General features: G+C 40.9%; 1 protein-coding gene and 2 non-coding genes across 3 annotated transcripts; 2 read left to right on the top strand and 1 right to left on the bottom strand.

Moving 5' to 3' along the window:
* Window positions 1-981: 981 nt before the first annotated feature.
* LOC140180145 (uncharacterized) lies at window positions 982-16,221 on the bottom strand. Its single transcript, XM_072220556.1, has 3 exons — window positions 15,470-16,221; window positions 13,854-14,852; window positions 982-1,204 (listed from the first exon to the last, which is right to left on the bottom strand). Exons 1-3 carry the CDS (start codon window positions 16,219-16,221, stop codon window positions 982-984), a joined length of 1,974 nt encoding a protein of 657 aa, XP_072076657.1.
* On the top strand, window positions 9,647-9,750 carry LOC112760022 (small nucleolar RNA R71). Its single transcript, XR_003180481.1, has one exon. It is a non-coding gene; the product is annotated as a small nucleolar RNA R71 (small nucleolar RNA).
* On the top strand, window positions 15,740-15,846 carry LOC112760817 (small nucleolar RNA R71). Its single transcript, XR_003181238.1, has one exon. It is a non-coding gene; the product is annotated as a small nucleolar RNA R71 (small nucleolar RNA).
* Window positions 16,222-17,214: the final 993 nt, after the last annotated feature.

The following is a 17,214-nucleotide window of genomic DNA, read 5'->3' on the forward strand; positions in this document are numbered from 1 at the left end:
TCCACACTTAATTTGTGCACGGTCCTCCGTGCATGCTCATGATCTGGGAGGATGAAGAGGGGCCACCTTCAGCTGGTGAACTCAGGAGTGGGATGGTCAACTGCATCATGCTCTTCCCCAGCTAGCTTGGATGAAGCTCTAGGAATCAGGCCGGGGTCTCTCCCTTCCATCTTAGCTGCTATCCACTCAAAATGTTTGTGCTCCAAATGCTCCATGTGGTGGATATCATACAAAATATCTCGGAATAGATCCAGAAGAGGTCAGAGAAATGGTAAAGCAGTTGATGAAGTTTGTAGATTTGATGGTGGTACTATGGGTGTCTTCCTCCTGGAGGGGGTTGTGATTATTGATTTTTCCAAATCACCTCTCGGAATGAACTTGTTGCCTCTAGGAATCTGGAACATAATGTCCGTTGGTCGCCTCTCTACCCCGCTGCGTTTGCTAAACACATCACCATCGACAAAAATGGAATGTTGATATTCTTCTTCTCAATGAATTTCCAAATCGATTTGCGTAATAAAGGCAAAATGGCTATATGCTTCCCTTACATGATAGCCCAAAGTAGCAAATCAGTCCTAAATCTCACATGGGTAGTGTGGGTGCTCGGGATGATGTAGTCTGCCACAACCTAATGCCATATACGTGCTTCAGCATTCAAATCAGAGTATTCAATACTAGTGGGAACAGAATTCCTCCCTTTGCTATACTCCCAAGATGCACCAGGACGGCCAATTCTCTCAAGAATGGGGGTCAGAGATACTCTTCCTTCGAAGACATCCACTTTTATCTTATAGTATCCATCTTTCTCATGTGGAATGTGGGGGATGTTCAGGATAGCTTCTAGAGCTTGATTGGATGTATCCAACATCTTTCCTGGAGGAAGACTGACTTCGTTTCCCAAGCTTGGTAGTTCGCATAAAATTCCCGCACCATAGTTTCATTGACTTCAATGGGTTCTCGCTCGAGAAATTCCTAATGAAGCTAGGCGATCCTTTGGTGGATAGTCGCCTTGTATTGGCTTGGAACCTTCAGCAGCCGCTCCCAATGGATTGTACGCTTCTTAATAGCCTTGTATTGACAGTCGGCTCTTTGGTTAACCAAGGTATCTGGTCTATGACCCTGGCGATGCCACCAAATATCAGGAGGGCGAGTGGTAGCTTGCTCAACCGGCGAAGTAACCGGTGTCTTACCCTTCTTCCTTATCCTGAAAATATAAAGAAAAGAACTTCGAGATCGTAGGGCAACAATAAAGGAAAATCAATGAGGAAACACTAACAATTGTTAAAAGAGCTTATAGAAGTAGTGTGATTTACAAAAAACATGGTGTGTATATTTCAATATTGCGTGCGGTTGGAACACACACACCGGCTAGATATCATGGCAATCACACCCTTAAGGCAATTCACAGCTCAAAGATTCACGATTTAGTGCTCAAGTTGCAAATATAGAACAGAGAAATGCAAACAACTTCAAGCAAGCACCAAAAAGGGATTGTCAATTGTTCATCTTCAAAAAGTGGTAATCACACATACAATGTTCTTAATTGGAAGTCAAAAGATATTTGATCAAGACATCATTAAAAGTTAAACATTTGTGAAGTGGCTACTCGATTTAAATTCCAAGATGAACAATGAAACTTAGATTGCACCAACACAATGCATTTACAACCAAAATTTGACATCAACAAATAAGGAAATGCATTAGTGATTTCAATTTTCTACCATCAAAAGTCATAATAGAAGTTGCACTATTCATCCAATATGCCTTACAAGAGATAAATTGAACACATATGATGGCCAAGTGATGCGCATAAACGTGTTATGCTACGATTTAGGAAATTGCACGATCGGCAAAATTCCTTCCGGCAAGTGCACCGGTTATCGTCGTCAAGTAAAAACTCACAATAGAGTGAGGTCGAATCCCACAAGGATTGGTTGAGTGAGCAATTCGGATTAGAAGTGTGTTCTAGTTGAGCGGAATCAAGATTTGAGATGAGAATTGCGGAATGTAAAATTGGCGGGAAAAGTAAATGACAAGAAAATTAAATGGCTGAATCTTAAATTGCATGAATTAAAGAGCAGAATGTAAATTGCTGAAATTAAAAGGGAATGGGGATGATTGCAAGAATTGAATTGCAGAATGTAAAGAGAAAGTGGAAATCAGAAATGGGGAATTCATTGGGTTTAGGAGATATTGAAATCTCCGAATCAAAACATGTATATCTCTTCCTCAACCAATGCATTCATTGAATTACAATAGAGCTCCCTAACCCAATGAAAGGGGGTTTAGTGAGTCATAGCTCTGAATTCAATTACAAAGAAAAGGAAAACTAGCTAAAAGTGAAAGTCAAAGTCCCCCTCTAACTTAACTTCTATCCTATTTATACACTTTCTATATTGAGCTTCTGTTGTGCTTCTTGGGCTTTGAGGCCTCTCCTTGCTTTCCTTTTGCCTTGGGTTTATGATCCATAATCTTGATGAGGTTGTTGATCCAAATCCTGTAACATTTATTGAGCCAACTTAGTGATAATCAAATAATGACACATGTCTCAATAAATTGAGATTTCAAACTCATCAATCCTTCAGGCCCAATCCCATAAACCATGATATTCAATTGGGTTTCATACCAAAGTAAGTTTAAGTTAATAATTGTGCTCAAAGACTAACTTAAATCACAATATTTTTGGCCCAGAAACCTTTTTCAAGAGTGGCGTTTAAGTTGTAGTTTAAGCTTAAACTGCAACTTAAACGCCAGACACTTCCAGTGAGGCCTTTTGTAGAAGCACGTTTAAGCTTCAGTTAAGGTTAAACTGAAGCTTAAACGTGGAAATGGAAGAAGGTAGCCCTGGAGAGTCATGTAGTCGAACACGTTTAAGCTTCAGTTTAAGGTTAAACTGAAGCTTAAACGTGGAGATAGGAAGGGCAGCCCTGGAGGTCGAACACGTTTAACCTCCAGTTTGAGGTCAAACTGGAGGTTAAACGTGGAAAAGGGTGGAGGCATACTGGAGGTCGAACACGTTTAACCTCCAGTTTGAGGTCAAACTGGAGGTTAAACGTGGAAGCTTAGAATGGTGGCCCTGGAGGTGTCGAACACGTTTAACCTCCAGTTTGGGGTCAAACTGGAGGTTAAACGTGGAGATGGAGAGAGCAACCCTGGAGTAGGAAAGCTATCGAACACGTTTAAGCTCCAGTTTGAGTCAAACTGGAGCTTAAACGTGGAATGGCTCCCTGGTACTCTTCCTGGTTCTGGCGTTTAACCTCCAGTTTGAGGTCAAACTGGAGGTTAAACGTGGAACTCCTCCCTGGGTGGCATACTCATTCTGGCGTTTAACCTCCAGTTTGAGGTCAAACTGGAGGTTAAACGTGGAATGCTCCTTAAGTGAGGCTTTTCATTCTGGCGTTTAACCTCCAGTTTGAGGTCAAACTGGAGGTTAAACTTCAATCCCAGCATTTCTTATCCTTCATGATTTTGGCGTTTAAGCTCCAGTTTAGGCTTAAACTGGAACTTAAACTCCACATGTGATATTCAAGCTTCCTTTATTGATTTTGTTGCTTCCTTGCTTAGCCTCTTCTTCCCTGAAATCATCCAAACAATTGCATCAAAGTCTTGCAAAATTTCATGAGAAATCTTTCATTCATAGCATTTAAGTAATATAACTAAAACTCATGGAATTTGCATCAAAATCATATTGTTTGGATGGTTCATTACTTTGTTCTTCATTTAACCATTTTTGGTTACTTTAAGCTCAAGAAAATGCATAAAACAACTAAAACTAACAGAAAAATGCTAGTGAAACTAGCCTATGATGCCTTGGCATCACAACACCAAACTTAATACTTGCTTGTCCCTAAGCAAGTCCTGAGTTATTTGAGAAGAAAGTATGAAACAGAAAGCAATTACATTGGCTATATTAGCAAGCATTTGAAGTTCATCAGAAGGGTTTTATGCAGAAAGTTGCAGCATCACTTTTTCATACTTATCAGGTAGGATTATCACTTTTTCATTGCATCCATCAAAAATTGCTATGGCCTCTTGTTATTCTTATGTCTTTGGCACTTTTCTCTTCTTTGTTTTTCTTTTCTTTTTCTTAGAGCTTCTTTTGCTCCTTGTTTGCTTAGTGTCATGTGTTGCACAAGCCTTTGGCATTTTTCTTTTTCTTATCAGTGCACTACACATATCCACTTTAGGCATTTTAGTTCACATTTCTTCTTGAGACATTGGTGCCCAGCACCTCTTTGTGTGACTAAATGTTTTGTATTTAGGTTGCTCTTGATAATGGACTTTTGGTTGATAATCCCGGGTTAGTTAACCCAAGTTACCAAGTGTTGAAACACTCCTCAGAACCTATTCATCCAAGCATATCCTTAATACATAAACACCACAGGCATTTGTCTCAGAAGTTCAAACCATTGGTACCTAGCTTATTTTCTCAATTTTTTTTTTTTTGCTTTTTGGTTGCCTTTTTCCGTGGCTTTTTCTTTTTCTTTTTCTTTCTTTTTCATGGCCAAAGACATTTATTCATCAAGATCCATAGACAATGTTCACTTTCTACATAAAAAATAATAATTCTACACTCTAATTTTAGTGATCTGACTAAACAATCAAGCATGCATACCACCACTTAATTCTACTTGATTTGTCACTAATTTAGCCAAGTTACTTTTGTTCAAACTTTTTCTTTTATTTTTGGAAACAGAACAAGCATGGCACGCACTTGTTTAAGAAGGTGAAGTTATATCCAAACATCTAGGCATTCACTTTATTCAAAGCAATTAACAAACACACATACTAAAAAAAAACGACTCATAAAAAAAAAAACTCCACATAACACTTAAATGACTTATGATGAAAACACGTTCATAAAGACAATTCACCAATTATCATTTGATTATTAAGGAACGAGACCACCTCTTATTTATTGCTTGGTTCTTCTTAATTCTTGGGATCCTGCTTCTTCTTGCTTCCTGCCTCTTTTTGACCACTTGCGCTTCCTTTGTCTTTTCTTATGAGCTTTTTCCAGAATCCAGCCTTTTTCATCGTTTCTTCCACTCCTTTTTCAAGGATCATTGCCTTGTTTATTTCTCCTTCTTTCCTCCCTTTGAAATACTCATCATAAGCTGGGAATGCTGGGTCCATCTTGTGTAGATGTTCCCCTATGTAGTTAAGCTTGATTTGCGAACTGATGTTGTAATCAGCTTGGACTGAGTATCTTGCATTCTGTAAAGTGGTGGCTTCCTTGATTGCCAAGACATTGGCATCTTGGTGTTGGCATATGTGGCTGAAGGATTCCTGTAAGTGTAAATTTTGTTCCCTTTGCAGATCGAAGAATCTTGATTCAAAGTTCCTTTGCATATCCATCATTTTTAGATGAAAGTCCTCTTGTCTCTCCTGAGACCTCATGTATTGTTGAGACATTCCTTCCATGATTTCCTGCATTCTGCTCATATCCATGGGGTCTCTGGGAATTCGTTGTCTTCTTTCAGGAGTTGCTTGCTCTTCTTGCTCTTCTTCTCTATCTTCTCCTTCCTGTCTTTCTTGTTCTGCTTCTTGCTCGGCTTCCACTTGTTGCCCTTCTTCATTTCTTCTTCTTGTATGTCTTGGAGGAGTTGGGCCAAGAGTCATTCTGTGCGCAGTTATGGCCAGTCCAGGATATAGCCAATTAGGTCTTTCATCCTCAAGTGGTACTTGGGCATCGATGCATAGTCTAATGATAGTGCTAGGGAAGTGAAGCCAGGATTCAGGGTCACTTTTCTCACTAAACTCTTGTATCTGTTCAGCAATGAGTTTATGAACTTTGATCTCCCCTCCAACCATAATGCAATGTAGCAAGATGGCTCTTTTAGGGACTATTTCTGAAGAGTTTGCAGTGGGTAGGATGGATCTCCTAACTATTGCATACCACCCTTTAGCTTCAGGTGTTAGGTCTCCCCTTCTCAAGACTCTTGGAGCCCCTCTTGTTTTTCTCACCCATTCAGCTCTGATGGCACAAAGGTCTTCAGCAATAGTTGTATAGTCAGGTTCTCCTATCATCCTTTCTTCATAACTTGCTTGGCTGAAATGTATGTTTTTCAGGCCAAGAGTTTTCATGATTGCTTTGGGACTGAAGTCAACTTCCACCCCTCTCACATAGCTTTTGTATGTGGGGTTCTTGGTTTGATCCTCCCTTACTGCATTTGCATAAAACTCCTTCACCAAGTTGATGTTGATTCTAGTGATTGGCTTAGTTAGGAGCTCCCACTTCCTCTTTTTGATCTTTTCCCAAACACCTGGGAACTCATCCTTTTCAAGGTCAAAGGGGACCTCAGCTAGTACCGTTTTAGGTCTCATCCATTCGGCTTGAATCTCATGGAACACTGATCTGTATCTCCATGCATCGAATTCCCTGTTTTCCTCCATTGGTTGCTTGTCTTTTCTTCTTTTGTGGCTAGATGAAGCTGCCATTGATTCTTTAGTTTTGGTAAGTGACAAGCTAAAGTTGACAAGGTGATGCAAGAAGTGTTGTTGGAAGTGTGGTGAGGTTGTTTTCGGCAAGAGATAGTTATGCTATGATGAAGGAAAATGTGTATGGAGGAGAATTGGTGGTGTGGGACTCGTTCCCCAAGTGGTTCTTTATAGTGCCCATGAGTGAAAAATGGACGGCTAGGGTGGTTTGTGAAGGGTGGCTTGATGGTAAATATATGAATTATGGATAAGGACGATTTGCTTTTCATTTTCTTGGAAGTATTCTGGGTGCATTAGGTTGTACATGTAGCTTTCTTTTCTTGCAGAACTTCCATTTCCCATGTGTTATTTTCAAAGATTTGTGAATTTTCTTTTTGACCAAGCACGTACCTCCCTTTGTCTTTTTCCTCCATTTTTGTCTTTTCTTTTGTACCTGCACAAACAAACAAATTTGCTATCATTTTTCGGTCCATGTGAATCATGAATAGTATTTGCACATGTAAATCAATGCTTGTCTTTATGAGCTTATAGCCGTGACTTCTACATGTATGCACACTTATTATTTGGACACCAAACTTAGTGTTTGGTTAAGTCTCCTGATGACATGAAATCCATATTGGTTGTCCTTAATGAGTGTGCATAATTCTAATAAATCATAGTCACCTTGGCTCTTTGATTCTAAACAAAGTTACTACCCTAAGTAATTGAAACCAAAGTATTAAAACATGTGAATGGTATACTTGTCATGAATTTTGAAATCCAGAGGAACTTCTTGCTTTTCATAAACTGTGTTCAAAAAGAACACCAAACTTAATGTTTGGTTGTGCACCTTGAATGAAAGATGGAATTCAATTTGAGTAAGATTTGGGAGTGCCATCAGGCACACCAAACTTAGAGACCAATTGTAATTTACATGCAAGGTTTAGTGCACTTAATCAATGGTTGTCCTGAGGATTCAAGTTCATGCATAAGAAACCATGCTTTATTAGATGTAAAGCAAAGCACTAAAGATTAAGGATACTAAAAACATGGGTTGCCTCCCATGAAGCGCTTCTTTAACGTCACTAGCTTGACGGTTGTCCCTTGTTAGGGTGGATTGTAGTGCTTGACGTCATCTCCTCTCACTATGAAAACGTCCCCACTTGATTCATTCATGACCTCTAAATGTTCCATAGAAAGGACTTTCCTGATTGTGAACACTTGAGGGAGCTGAGAAGGAATGGTTTTGAGGCCAGGTGGGATTGGCAGATAATGACTTGATATCACGTTATCTCCCGGAGAAAAACCTTCAGTGGGAATTTTCTTGTTTCTCCATCCTCTTGGCAATCTCCCTATCACTCTTCCCTTTCTCTTGAGGATTTCTTCATTGACCTTTATGTCAGGAGGATCCTTCTGATCTGTTTCCACTGACTCTTGTGGCTCTAACTCTTGCAACTCTTGTTTGCCTTCCAATGACTGTTTTAGAGTCTCAGCTGCTGGATTACTTTCCTCCAAACACGGATGGCTACTATCATCTTTAGGCTTTTCAGGTTCTGGTTCAGGCTCAGATGCAGGTTTGAAGACTTTGAAAATGAGCTGTTCATCATGTATTCTCAGAATTAGCTCTCCTTGTTCTACATCTATGAGCGCTCTAGTAGTGGCTAGAAATGGTCTGCCCAGAATGATAGGGTGTAAGTAGCTTTCCTCCATGTCCACAATGACAAAGTCTGTGGGGAAATAATAATCTCCCACTTTCACCATCACATTTTCAACTACCCCTTCAGCTTGCTTCTGAGTTTTGTCAGCCAGTTGTATGATTACATCAGTGGATCTCACCTCATTCAGTTGTAGCCTCTTCATAAGAGTTAGAGGCATCACATTTATGCTAGCTCCTAGATCACAGAATCCTCTGTCAATTTTTGTTTCCCCTATGATGCAAGGGATATGAAAACTTCCTGGGTCCGTTTTCTTAGAGAATGTGTCCTTCTTGATGAGAGCACTGCATTCTTTGTTCATTGTTACTGTTTGTCCTCCCTTCAAAACTCTTTTTTTGCTTAACAATTCCTTTAAATACTTGATGTGTGTGGGCATTTGATGAAGAATCTCAAGAAAGGGACTATTGACATGAAGAGAGTTAAATGTCTCTAGAAACCTTGAGTAGGTTTTCCTTTTTTCACCTCCTCCTAACCTCTCAGGAAATGGTGCTTTTGGTTGGTATATTTCCATCATGCCTTTTTGCAGTTCCTTGGCTTGCTCAGTTCCACCTTCTTGCTTAACTTCTTCCACACCTTCCTTCAAGATTTCTGGTTCCTGCTCTGAGGGCCTGATTCCTTCTTCTTCTGAGACTTCCTTCATTATGGTGATGGCTTTGCATTCTTCCCATCTTACTCTCTTTTGTTCCCCTTTAGGATTCTTTTCTGTGTCACTAGGGAACACTGCAGTTGATTTGGGTGCCTGTTGAGATAGCTCTCCTACTTGAGATTCCATCCTTTTGAGTTTTTCACCATGGTTTCTTAAGGTAGTTCTCACATCATCCCTGAAGCTCTTCAATTCAATTATGTCTTGGCTCATGGTTGCCATAATTCCTTCTATCCGGTTTAATTGATCTTGAAATTGTTGGTTCGGATTAGGTTGGGTATGTTGATTATTCTGGCCATGATATGATGATTGGGGGTAAGTGTTTTGTGTGGCTTGGTATGATCTTTGGTTGGAGTTTTGGTATGTGGAATTGTTATGTTGGTGGTGGTTGTAAGGTTTGTGGTTTTGTGGTTGGGTTTGTTGGTTTCCCCACCTAAAGTTTGGGTGGTTTCTCCAGCCTGGGTTGTAAGTGTTGGAATGTGGATCATATGATTGCCTTTGTTGGTTTCCCACATAGTTAGCCTCATCCCAATCACCTCCTTCAATGCCTACTTCCTCTTGATCTTGTGTGTGTATTGCAGCCACTTGCTTTGTTTCTAATTGCCTGGTAAGCTCTGCTAGTTGCTTGGCAAACACCTTGTTTTGGGCTAGAATTGTATCAACCTGGTTCAGCTCCATGACTCCCTTAGTGTTGTGCCTTTCTGATGCATAGTAGTACTCATTCTCAGCCACTGTCTCGATCACTTCAATGGCTTCTTCCACAGTCTTTTTCCTGTTCAATGAACCTCCTGATGAATGGTCTACAGCCTTCCTTGATTCATAAGAGAGCCCATCATAGAAGATGTGCAGTTGCACCCAATCATGGAACATGTTTGGTGGGCATTTCCTTGTCAAGTCCTTGAATCTCTCCCATGCCTCGTAGAGAGTTTCACCATCTTGTTGTCTAAAAGTCTGAACCTCAGATCGAAGCCTATTGACCTTTTGTGGAGGGTAGAAACGTGCCAGAAACTTGCTTTCCACCTCATCCCATGTTGTTAGACTCCCCCTTGGGAATGATTCCAGCCACTTAGCTGCTTTGTCCCTAAGTGAAAATGGGAACAAAAGCAGTTTATAGGCATCTTCCTGGACTCCATTGGACTTCACAGTGTCACAAATTCTCAGGAATTTTGTGAGATGTTGGTTTGGGTCTTCATTAGCACTTCCTCCAAAGGAACAATGATTTTCCACAAGTGATATTAGCTGTGGCTTGAGCTCAAAATTGTTGGCCTGAATGGGTGGTTTCTGGATGCTACTACCACAATTCCCAGAGGTTGGGTTTATGTATGAACTAAGAACCCTCCTCTCAGGGATGGCATCGTTTCCATCAGCTCTCTCATGGTTGTGAACTTCTCTATCCATGTTGAGATCTAAAGCTTCCTCAAAATTGTCCTCAGATTCTCCTTCAGATTCCTCTTCTCCCACTACTCTCTTCCCTCTTGCTTCCCTTCTAAGTCTATGAAGGGTCCTCTCTGGTTCGGTATATGGAGGAGTTGATGTCTCTCCTCTCCTACCTGTCATACAAGAACACAGCTCAAACACAAACAAGTGAAATACTCTTGGTTAATGGAAGAGTATGGTTAGCTCAATTGAGGAATTAATTCAAACAGTTAGTGAGTCAGTGAGTTAGTTGCATGAATTTAAAGGCATAAAGAAGGAAAGCATGTAACCAAGTGCAGAAATTAAAATTCAACAAGTATCTAGAACAGAATTAACAAAGCAAGAGAAAATTGCTCAATCTAGTTAGCTTCCAATTTGAGAATTGTCAATCGAAAACCAATCCCCGGCAACGGCGCCATAAACTTGATGCGCATAAACGTGTTATGCTACGATTTAGGAAATTGCACGATCGGCAAAATTCCTTCCGGCAAGTGCACCGGTTATCGTCGTCAAGTAAAAACTCACAATAGAGTGAGGTCGAATCCCACAAGGATTGGTTGAGTGAGCAATTCGGATTAGAAGTGTGTTCTAGTTGAGCAGAATCAAGATTTGAGATGAGAATTGCGGAATGTAAAATTGGCGGGAAAAGTAAATGACAAGAAAATTAAATGGCTGAATCTTAAATTGCATGAATTAAAGAGCAGAATGTAAATTGCTGAAATTAAAAGGGAATGGGGATGATTGCAAGAATTGAATTGCAGAATGTAAAGAGAAAGTGGAAATCAGAAATGGGGAATTCATTGGGTTTAGGAGATATTGAAATCTCCGAATCAAAACATGTATATCTCTTCCTCAACCAATGCATTCATTGAATTACAATAGAGCTCCCTAACCCAATGAAAGGGGGTTTAGTGAGTCATAGCTCTGAATTCAATTACAAAGAAAAGGAAAACTAGCTAAAAGTGAAAGTCAAAGTCCCCCTCTAACTTAACTTCTATCCTATTTATACACTTTCTATATTGAGCTTCTGTTGTGCTTCTTGGGCTTTGAGGCCTCTCCTTGCTTTCCTTTTGCCTTGGGTTTATGATCCATAATCTTGATGAGGTTGTTGATCCAAATCCTGTAACATTTATTGAGCCAACTTAGTGATAATCAAATAATGACACATGTCTCAATAAATTGAGATTTCAAACTCATCAATCCTTCAGGCCCAATCCCATAAACCATGATATTCAATTGGGTTTCATACCAAAGTAAGTTTAAGTTAATAATTGTGCTCAAAGACTAACTTAAATCACAATATTTTTGGCCCAGAAACCTTTTTCAAGAGTGGCGTTTAAGTTGTAGTTTAAGCTTAAACTGCAACTTAAACGCCAGACACTTCCAGTGAGGCCTTTTGTAGAAGCACGTTTAAGCTTCAGTTAAGGTTAAACTGAAGCTTAAACGTGGAAATGGAAGAAGGTAGCCCTGGAGAGTCATGTAGTCGAACACGTTTAAGCTTCAGTTTAAGGTTAAACTGAAGCTTAAACGTGGAGATAGGAAGGGCAGCCCTGGAGGTCGAACACGTTTAACCTCCAGTTTGAGGTCAAACTGGAGGTTAAACGTGGAAAAGGGTGGAGGCATACTGGAGGTCGAACACGTTTAACCTCCAGTTTGAGGTCAAACTGGAGGTTAAACGTGGAAGCTTAGAATGGTGGCCCTGGAGGTGTCGAACACGTTTAACCTCCAGTTTGGGGTCAAACTGGAGGTTAAACGTGGAGATGGAGAGAGCAACCCTGGAGTAGGAAAGCTATCGAACACGTTTAAGCTCCAGTTTGAGTCAAACTGGAGCTTAAATGTGGAATGGCTCCCTGGTACTCTTCCTGGTTCTGGCGTTTAACCTCCAGTTTGAGGTCAAACTGGAGGTTAAACGTGGAACTCCTCCCTGGGTGGCATACTCATTCTGGCGTTTAACCTCCAGTTTGAGGTCAAACTGGAGGTTAAACGTGGAATGCTCCTTAAGTGAGGCTTTTCATTCTGGCGTTTAACCTCCAGTTTGAGGTCAAACTGGAGGTTAAACTTCAATCCCAGCATTTCTTATCCTTCATGATTTTGGCGTTTAAGCTCCAGTTTAGGCTTAAACTGGAACTTAAACTCCACATGTGATATTCAAGCTTCCTTTATTGATTTTGTTGCTTCCTTGCTTAGCCTCTTCTTCCCTGAAATCATCCAAACAATTGCATCAAAGTCTTGCAAAATTTCATGAGAAATCTTTCATTCATAGCATTTAAGTAATATAACTAAAACTCATGGAATTTGCATCAAAATCATATTGTTTGGATGGTTCATTACTTTGTTCTTCATTTAACCATTTTTGGTTACTTTAAGCTCAAGAAAATGCATAAAACAACTAAAACTAACAGAAAAATGCTAGTGAAACTAGCCTATGATGCCTTGGCATCACCAAGTCATATGAATCAAACAAAATGTTCATTGAGGCATTTTATCGAACATGTGGTATGCAATGTGCAAGTTCATCACAATTAAGCTCAAATATGTTCATAACCAACCTAACAATCAAGCAACAACACTTTGAAGTTGAAAGAGACAATAAAGAAAGCAACTAATGAAATCTAAGCAACATAAAAGAAATGAAAGTAAGTGCAAAAATATTAACATAAAAGAAAGAAAAAACAAGAACCTGAGATATAGAGGTTGAAAAGACAAGAACTAGGGAGGAATAGTAGAACTTGTTATAGCCACTGTAAAATCACGGCATTTGGGTTTGCTAGATAAAGAAGCACTAGAAGAGAGAACTCACCGGTGGTGAATAGAGAAAAGAGAAGGGAAAGAAAGAAAGAAAATATAATAGGAGTAAGAGAAATAGGAAGAGAGAGAGGGATCGCCGGCGGTGGGCTGACGGCAGCGGTGGCCGGCGGCAGGGACCGGCGGAGCTGAGCAGAGAAGAGAGAGAGCAGTGAAGAAAGAAAAGAAGAAAAGAGAGCTGCCTCTCAACAGGGCAGGTTGCACTGTTAATACCCAGAACGCGTCTTGTGCGCACGCACAGGGGCCAAAAATGGGGGAGGTTGTTCCCGCGCACAAGCCGTTCCCTCCCTCCCACCAGAGGGGTCTACAATTGGTGTGCGGGTGCACACATCTGTGCGGCCGCACAGATGAAGCAGAAAGGGAACGTGTGCGTACGCACACAGCCGTGCGCTCGCACAGATCAAAGAAAACTGGGCAGCGCGCACGCACAAGCTGTGCTGGCACTGCGACTAGAGGGCATGTCAAGATGTGTGTGGACCCACAGTTCCGTGCGGCCGCACAGGTGGCGAAAGACACAGTTTTGTGCGTACGCATAGGTTAGTGCGGACGCACAGATGCCCTGTTTCAGAAAATTCTTTTCTCTTCAAAACTAAGGTTCCTACCCTTAGCATATCAACATACCAACCCCAAATCATTCAAACAAGCACAATTTCATGGTCCACAAGTAATTTAACTTATTCAACTCAAAATCATCAAACCAAACCTAAACTAACCATTATATCACAAGAAAGCAAATAATTTAAAAGGCTATAAACAAGAAATAAAATTGGAACAAAGTTACCATGGTGCGGTGTCTCTCACCGAGCACTTTGGTTTAGAGTCCTAAGTTGGACTTGCATGGCTTCATTTGTCACTTGGAAACTTCACCAAGGAGGAAAATCTTCAACTCCTTGGCATTCTTGGGTTGAGTGTGATCCTTTGGATTTGACTTCTTGGCAACATCCTCTTTTTCTTGCTCCTTCCCATCCTCAATCACATGATCTTCAACGATGTCGCACCCAAAAATAGAATAGGCTTCAAGCACGGGTTTGTTGAACTCCTCCAAAGTGAACTTGACTAACTTGCCATCAAACTCAAAAGAATAGACTCCCGAATGTGCATCTAGCTTGAAACGTGCCGTCTTTAAGAATGGCCTTCCAAGGAGTATGGACGATGGCTTGTTAGAGTCTATGGGAGGGGTCTCCAAAATGTGAAAATCAACTGGAAAGAGCAATCCTTGAATATTAACTAGCACATTCTCTGCAATCCCAACAACTGACACAATACTTTTATCGGCTAGCACAATCCTCGCCCCGAACCTCTTTAGTGGTGATAAATTCAATCTTTCATAAATGGGGAGTGGCATAATGCTTACGCACGCCCCCAGATCATACATACAGTCCATGAATTTCATCCCTCCAATTAAGCAAGTGACCAAACATGGGCCGGGATCATTGTATTTTTCATGAAGTAAAAAAGAGATAGAATCATCTACTGGCTTTGTATTGAGGTTGCTAAGCTTGTCTTTTTGAGTGCAAACATCCTTAAGGTACTTGGCATACTTGGGCACTTGTTGAATTGCTTGGAAGAGGGGGACGGTGACTTCGACCTTCTTAAAAACTTCCACCATATTGGGGTCAAGTTCTTCTTGTTTCTTGGCCTTCTTGGCTAAGGTTAGGAATGGAATGGGCAAAGGCTCTTCAAGCAAGGACTTTCTCTTTGGCTCTTTGACCTTGGGTGGTTCTTCCTCACTTTTGTCAATACTTTCATTTTCATCCCTCGTCACCTCCACTTCATCTCCTACTTCTTCATTATTTGTCTCCTCACTCAACTTTGTAGGTATAGCAACAATCTTGTCCAGTTTAGTGCCGCTCCTAAAGGTAATGGCATTGATGCTACCCTTAGGGTTAGGAGGGTAAACTACTTGAGGTTGAAGCTTGTTGGGTGTTTTGTGCGGTTTGAGGAGGGAGAGTTAAATGGGAAAGGGCGTCGGCTATCGTAGCCATATATGTCTCTTGTTTCTTATGGAACTCCCGTTGCTCTTGCATGAAGGTGTGAATTGTGTCATTCATGTGAGGTTGATTGGATGGGAAGGATTGGTTAACTTGAGGAGGGCTAGGCCTACTATGGGGGTGTTGGTATTTCGCTTGAGGTTGAGATTGTGGGGGTTATTGGTATTGTGGTTGACCTTGGGGATATTGATGATAGTAGACTTGAGTGTTTTGGTTGGGTTGAGCTTGAGGAGCTTGATTCCACCTTTGATTTAAATTATCCTTCCATCCTTGGTTTTGATTGCCTCCATATGGGTAGGATCCTTGGTTGTAATTTGGTCTTTCCGGATAAGGGTTGGCTACCTCCAATGTAGTGTCCACTTGGAGTTGAAGGCACTCATCGTTGTAATGAGTGTTACAAGCACAAACACCACATATCCTTTACTTCAATCTGTGGAGGTTGAGGTGGAGCATTTATCAAAGCTTGAGGAATTTATTGCCCTTGGGTGATTTGTCGCAACAAGATTGTCATTTCACCGAGGGTCTTGGTCAAAGTAGCATCTCCGGAGGGAGAAACATCACTCAAAGCTTTCGGTTGTGGACTCCTTGCCCTTGAGTGTTGAGTGGGGTCTTCCAAGTCTGAGATAACTTCCCATGCTTCTGCAGCGGTCTTGTTTTTGGTCAATGAACCTCCACTCGCGGCATCTAGGAAAAGCTTGTCTTGGTGATGCATTCCTTGATAGAAATAACGGATAAGAACCAACTCATCAATCCTATGGTGAGGGCAAGCCTCTAGTAACTTCTTAAATCTCTCCCAGTATTCATACAAAGTCTCCCCATCTCGTTGCATAATACAAAAGATCTCTCTTCGTAACTTGTCTGTTTTCTGAGGAGGGTAGAACTTTTCCAAAAATTCTTTATGCAACAAGTCCCGATTGGATCTAACTTCACCCGGTTGAGTATAAAACCACTCCTTCGCTTTTCCCTCCAAAGAGAAAGGGAAAGCGAAGACCAACACTGCGGCTTCATCCGCCCCATGTCTTCTCGCAGTTGCACATGCAACTTGGAAATCCTTTAGATGCTTCAGAGGATCCTCCCCCGACAGTCCATTGTATTTGGGAAGCAAGTTTATCGTGCCGGACTTGAGCTCAAAATTTAGGTCTAAAACCGGATACAGAATTTGAAGCGATTGCAAGTCAAGATCAGGAGCTCCGGCCTCCTTCAAGGTGATTCTTCGAGGTGGATCCGCCATGACGGTGTCACCTGAGTCACTCAAAGAGAGTTCAGTACTCCCCACAGATGAATATAGATTCTCCTCGTTGATTGTAGATTGATAGTCATGGATGGGTGGTGATAGTGAATGGGAGGGTTCCTAAGGGGTTCCAATTCACTATCCACAAAAGCTAGCCGACGACGAGCTTGCCTTATATGAGTTAAAGTTCTTTCGATTTCCAGATCAAAAGTGGCCAAGCTCGGGTCTGGAAGCGACCGTGTCATTCAACTGAGAAGGCAATGAAAGCCATGCAATTATGAAAAGCAAAACAAAAATGTGCAAGTAAACAAGAACCACTTGACAATCAACGACAACTAAAACTTTCTAAAGAGAAAAGTAGTATCTACAATTAGTGCTAAGTAGCAAACGAAAAATCAAATATTTACACTATTCACGTATTTTCAACAACCAAAGTTGTAGCACTCATTGCACTTAAAGTGAACTCCCCAGCAACGGCACCAAAATTTGATAAGCGACGACCAATTCGCATATGGGATTAGGAACTCGATTATCCAAAACGGAATTAGCGTTGTAAGTATAGTCTTACCCCGACAAGTTGGCCGCCGATCAAATTGGAAATTCACAAGATGTGTCACAATTCAAAACTAATTCAAAATCGAGAGTACTTTAGAACAATGAGTGTGCAAATCCAGTTGTAGCGATCAAGGGATTGTCAATGAAGAAATGAACATATAAAGCAATAAAAGAACATGAAAAATTGTAATGATTGAACTAATGAAGAAATTAAAGAACCGACTATGTAATATAAACAAGTAAAGTATAAAAGAGATCAACATGGAAATGTATGAAAGATTAAAAGCATCAAAAAGAGTCTTGGCTTGGAGTAAGCTAAGGGTCCTTTTCTTGTTGGAACCACAACTATGACAATTATGATGGACTAATCTCACTTGATCAACCCTCACATTGAAAGGTAAGTTAAATGAGCATAAGTATTCCCAACCCACAAATCCT

The sequence above is a fragment of the Arachis hypogaea genome, chromosome 16, assembly GCF_003086295.3.
Source record: "Arachis hypogaea cultivar Tifrunner chromosome 16, arahy.Tifrunner.gnm2.J5K5, whole genome shotgun sequence".
Taxonomy (NCBI): domain Eukaryota; kingdom Viridiplantae; phylum Streptophyta; class Magnoliopsida; order Fabales; family Fabaceae; genus Arachis; species Arachis hypogaea.

Excerpts from the sequence above, each read along its gene's own strand:
- LOC140180145 (XM_072220556.1), bottom strand. The coding sequence starts at position 16,221 with ATGGCGGATCCACCTCGAAGAATCACCTTGAAGGAGGCCGGAGCTCCT. Across the intron at positions 14,853-15,469 it reads TTGCGACAAATCACCCAAGG|GAGCGGCACTAAACTGGACA; the intron begins GCAATAAATTCC and ends CATTACCTTTAG. Across the intron at positions 1,205-13,853 it reads CTCCTTGGTGAAGTTTCCAA|GATAAGGAAGAAGGGTAAGA; the intron begins GTGACAAATGAA and ends TTATATTTTCAG.